Source organism: Microplitis mediator, chromosome 4, assembly GCF_029852145.1.
Source record: "Microplitis mediator isolate UGA2020A chromosome 4, iyMicMedi2.1, whole genome shotgun sequence".
Classification (NCBI taxonomy): Eukaryota; Metazoa; Arthropoda; class Insecta; order Hymenoptera; family Braconidae; genus Microplitis; species Microplitis mediator.
This window is the reverse complement of record NC_079972.1, coordinates 5117237-5122026: the sequence shown is the minus strand read 5'-3', so window position 1 is coordinate 5122026 and position 4790 is coordinate 5117237. Positions and strand designations below refer to the sequence as shown.

The 4790-nt window shown below is 46.6% G+C and overlaps 1 protein-coding gene across 1 annotated transcript; it reads left to right on the top strand.

Moving 5' to 3' along the window:
- Positions 1-620: 620 nt before the first annotated feature.
- Positions 621-4382, top strand: LOC130667187 (uncharacterized). Its single transcript, XM_057468678.1, has one exon. It carries the CDS (start codon positions 621-623, stop codon positions 4380-4382), a length of 3762 nt encoding a protein of 1253 aa, XP_057324661.1.
- The last annotated feature ends 408 nt before the right edge of the window (positions 4383-4790 follow it).

Here is a 4790-nt window from a genome sequence, read left to right as displayed (position 1 = left end):
CACCAAATCAGTGATTTCTTATTTCTTTCACCATCCCGATCCAGCAAATAAATATTTAATGTAGTTTTTAAGTTAATATTTTACATTATGGTCCTTCGAGCCGGATCGGATGGTGGAAACCGCGTAAAAGTGATCACAGACTAAACTCGTGCTCCTATACTCTATAAACTCTAATCTTATAATCAATTCACCATATTCTCCAATTGTGATGGACAGAAATCGACAGGGGAGGGAGTTTCTAAGACGGACGCTCCAACTCCCACTCACTCCAAGCATCGTCGTCCATGAGACAAAGTGCTCCTGCTCAAACTCAATAAGACTTTGCGCTTCCGCACGACACTCAAGCACTCGATACTCACTTGCACTCGCCTACTACAAGCTCATCGCACTCAAACAACACACTTGCCCACACTCAAGCTCAACATACTCATGATCGCAGCACTCGTACTCATCACTCGCCCACTCAGAACTCAACAACTGGTTGTACTCAAACTCATCATTACGCTACGTTACTAGCAACTTGTCAAGTCTACGTAGTGACCAAGTTAAGTACTCACCCAATACGCATTCTCTTAGATACCGGTTCTGAGATATCCTTTGTTTCAGATTCATTAATTAGAATGCTCAATATTTCTCGTGCTCGATCACACCTTACTATCCTAGGGATCGGTGCAGCCAAGGCTGGCCATACCAGAGGGTGTGCAACTCTCACTCTGCGTTCATACCACTCGGATCAATCACTCACGATAAAGGCTCACATCCTCAGTGGTTTAACTGCTAAATTACCATCTGACCAAGTCCAAAACACCGACTTGGCACAGTACTCGCATCTCACGCTCGCAGATCCAGAGTTTGGAACCCCAGGTCCAACGGATGTCATCCTTGGAGCTGATTACTACGGCCAGGTCATCACTGGCGAGATCATCAAGTGCAAATCTCCTGGATTACTCGCCCAGAATACAATTTTTGGCTGGATTCTCATTGGTCCAGTCCAAGCTCGGCTCAACAAACCACTGAGAATTCATCATGCTGTCTCCAATCATCATGATCAAGATCTTCAAGACTTATTAACTCGGTTCTGGCTCCAAGAAGAGGTCAGTTCAACTCAACTACGCTCATTAACTCCCGAAGAAGAGGCTTGTGAAGCTCACTTCCGGGACACTCACACTCGAGACAGTTCTGGCAGATACATCGTCAGACTGCCATTGATATCAGACCCGCAACAACTGGGGAACTCATACACAGCAGCTCGTCGCTGCTTACAACACCTCATGCGACGTCTTGATCATGATGCTCGGCTCAAAACACTCTACATGAACTTCATGGCAGAGTATCTCGAACTCAAGCACATGATGCCTGCGGCATCATCTACATCATCAATTCAATACTTCCTACCCCACCATGGGGTACTGAAGGAGGACAACAACAACTTCAAGATCCGTGTGGTCTTCAACGGCTCAAAACCAACCAGTTCAGGACTCTCACTCAACGACATCATGCATACCGGGCCAAAATTACTCGTTAACATCTTCGACGTACTCATCAGCTCGCGACAACACCGGTTCATCTTTATCACAGATGTTACCAAAATGTATCGACAGATTTTGGTTCACGAAAAGGACCAGGGTCTGCAACAAATACTCTGGTTTGATGAGGAAGGAAACATCATCCCCTTCAAACTTACCACAGTTACTTATGGGACGAAATCAGCTCCATTTCTTGCTGTTCGAGCCCTGCTTCAATTGGTCGAAGATGAAGGACATAGATTCCCACTCGCAATCGATCCACTCATAAAAAGACGGTATGTTGACGACATTTCCGGAGGCGCAGATGATCTCGAGTCATTGCAAGCAGTTGCAAATGATATCGAGGGTCTGTGCAAGGCGGGCGGATTCCCACTCGCCAAATGGGCAAGCAATCATCGCAAACTACTTCAGCTCAATCGTGCGGAAGCGATTACAAAATACAAAATAGAGGATCCAGAAGTCAGCACCAAAATTCTTGGGATGTACTGGTCTTCAAACAAGGATCAATTCTCTTTCAAACACTCGCCACCATGCTCAACTCAACCGTGCACAAAACGTGCAATTCTATCAGAGATTGCTCAGATCTTTGATCCACTGGGATTCCTATCACCACTCATAATTCAAGCCAAAATGTTCATGCAGGAACTTTGGCTTATAAAACTCGGCTGGGACACTCCATTGTCTGCAGAATTACGACAGAAATGGACTTCATTCAAAACTCAACTCGATATGATTCATATCATCAAGATTCCCAGATGGATCCACTCGTCCACGAACTCGGCTCTAGAAATCCATGGATTCTCCGATGCCTCGCAATTGGCGATAGCTGCGGCAGTATTTATCAAGGTCCTACCGACAACTCGAACTCAGAGGGCAAAGGTTACGCTGCTTTGCTCTAAAACCAAGGTGGCACCGTTGAAACCCCTAACGATTCCACGCTTGGAACTCACTGCGGCTCACATGTTGGCAAAACTCGTCAAACACTGCCAGACTACACTCAACTACTCGCATGTGCCAACATATCTTTGGACCGATTCATCAATCACGCTCACGTGGATACACTCGCACCCGTCTCGCTGGAAAGACTTTGTCAGGAATAGGGTGTCATTTATTCAAGAACTAATTCCAGATGGCCACTGGAAGTTTGTCCCTGGCACTGACAATCCAGCAGATTGTGCAACTCGAGGCTTGACAACCAGTCAGCTTAAAACTCATCAACTATGGTGGTCTGGCCCATCATGGTTGCTCGAAGACTCGCCGTCCTGGCCAACCAGTCCTATTCATAAAGATGCAGATACTCACCTGGAAGAACGTCCAGTCAAATCACTCTATGTTTCGGCTCAACCACTCAACTCGTCTTGGACGCTAATGAAACGTCCAATCCCACTATTGCGTATGCTCAGAGTTACAGCAATTTGTGGGAGGGTACGCGATATAATCAAACGCATACCACACTCGACTCTCGCTCGTCCACTCACATCAACTGAAATCAACCTCGCACTCCAGTTCTGCATCAAGGAAACTCAACGTATTCATTTCTACTCTGAACTCCAATTACTCGCAAAACAGGCATCATGGCCAAAGGATCACCCATTTGCTCGGTTGGTGGTTTATCAAGACACCGATGGCATCATCCGAGTAGGGGGGAGATTGGAAAATGCTCCAAACTCAGATCAACAGAAGCATCCTGCAATTCTACCTCGTGATGCTGCTCTAACTCGACTCGTCATCTCTGATGCCCATCAGCGTACCATGCATGGTGGTACTCAACTCACACTCGCTCATACTCGACTCCGATACTGGATCATTGGTGGACGTCAACCAGTACGTTCACACATACTCAAATGTCTCGTCTGTGCTCGTCATCGATGTGTTCGCGCTCAGCAATTAATGGGACAACTCCCAACTCAACGTGTCACTCCAGCGCCACCATTTTCTCACACTGGAGTCGATTGCGCTGGTCCAGTATCAATAAAATCATGGAAAGGTCGAGGATCCAGGATATACAAGGGCTGGATCTGTGTGTTTGTCTGTCTGACCACATCAGCAGTTCACGTCGACCTTGTCAGCGACTACTCATCATCAGGATTTATAGCAGCTCTCCGACGGTTTATTCACCGTCGAGGGATATGTACAGCACTCTACAGCGACTGTGGAACGACATTCCAAGGCGCGTACTCGGAACTCAAGCGACTCTTCACTCAAGGCACTCAAGAATCTCATGCTCTACTCGATTGGGCCACTGTGCATCAAATCACATGGCATTTCAATCCTCCTGCTGCTCCCCATATGGGTGGTAAATGGGAAGCCGCAGTGAAATCGGTGAAACATCACCTGACTCGCACACTCGGAGAATCAGCCTTCACGTTTGAAGAACTTACGACTCTTTTAACGCAAGTGGAGGGGATTTTGAACTCGAGACCATTGGAGGCTCTATCCGACGATCCTCAGGATCCTTCATCGCTCACTCCAGGTCATTTTCTCATTGGGAGACCAATCGCTGCGATCCCTGAACCTTCACTCATGGATACAGAAGTATCAAGACTCTCTCGCTGGCAGTTCATTCAGCAACGTGTCCAGCATTTTTGGAATCACTGGTCCACCAGTTACATTCAACGTCATCTGGCTCGAACCAAGTGGCATCATGCTCGCAATGACATCAAACTCGGCTCACTAGTCCTTCTCACTGATGAACGAACTCCACCAACTCGATGGCCACTCGCGAAAGTGACTGCACTCCATCCAGGGAAGGACAACCTCACTCGAGTGGTAACCATTCAAACAGCCACTGGTACTCTCACTCGTCCAATTGCCAAGCTCGCACTCTTACCACTTGCTCCAGAACCAGATGCCTAACTTAATGGCAAGCTACTCATCAATCATCAGGTACTCAAGATCATAATCAGCAACTCTGTTCCTGATGGCGGGCGGAATGTTGCGTAAATTTCAAATGTTCGCGCCAGAACACTTGACAACTCTACGCTCTACTATACCAGAGGTGCTGCTATCGACGCGCCCTCTGATACTCGGAATTTCAACTCGATAGCCAGCTACGCGGCAACTGGCATTACTCTACAACACTTGTGATAGAACACCACGTGCTACTAGTTTTTATTGTAATTCAATTACATCGTGTTAATTACTCTACACTATCAAGTACATCATTCTAATTGTAACTCGCTGATACACCATGTATTTGTCATCATCTATATTCTTCAATTATATCTGTTTCGTCATATATAAACTCTGTGCTCATTGCTGTGG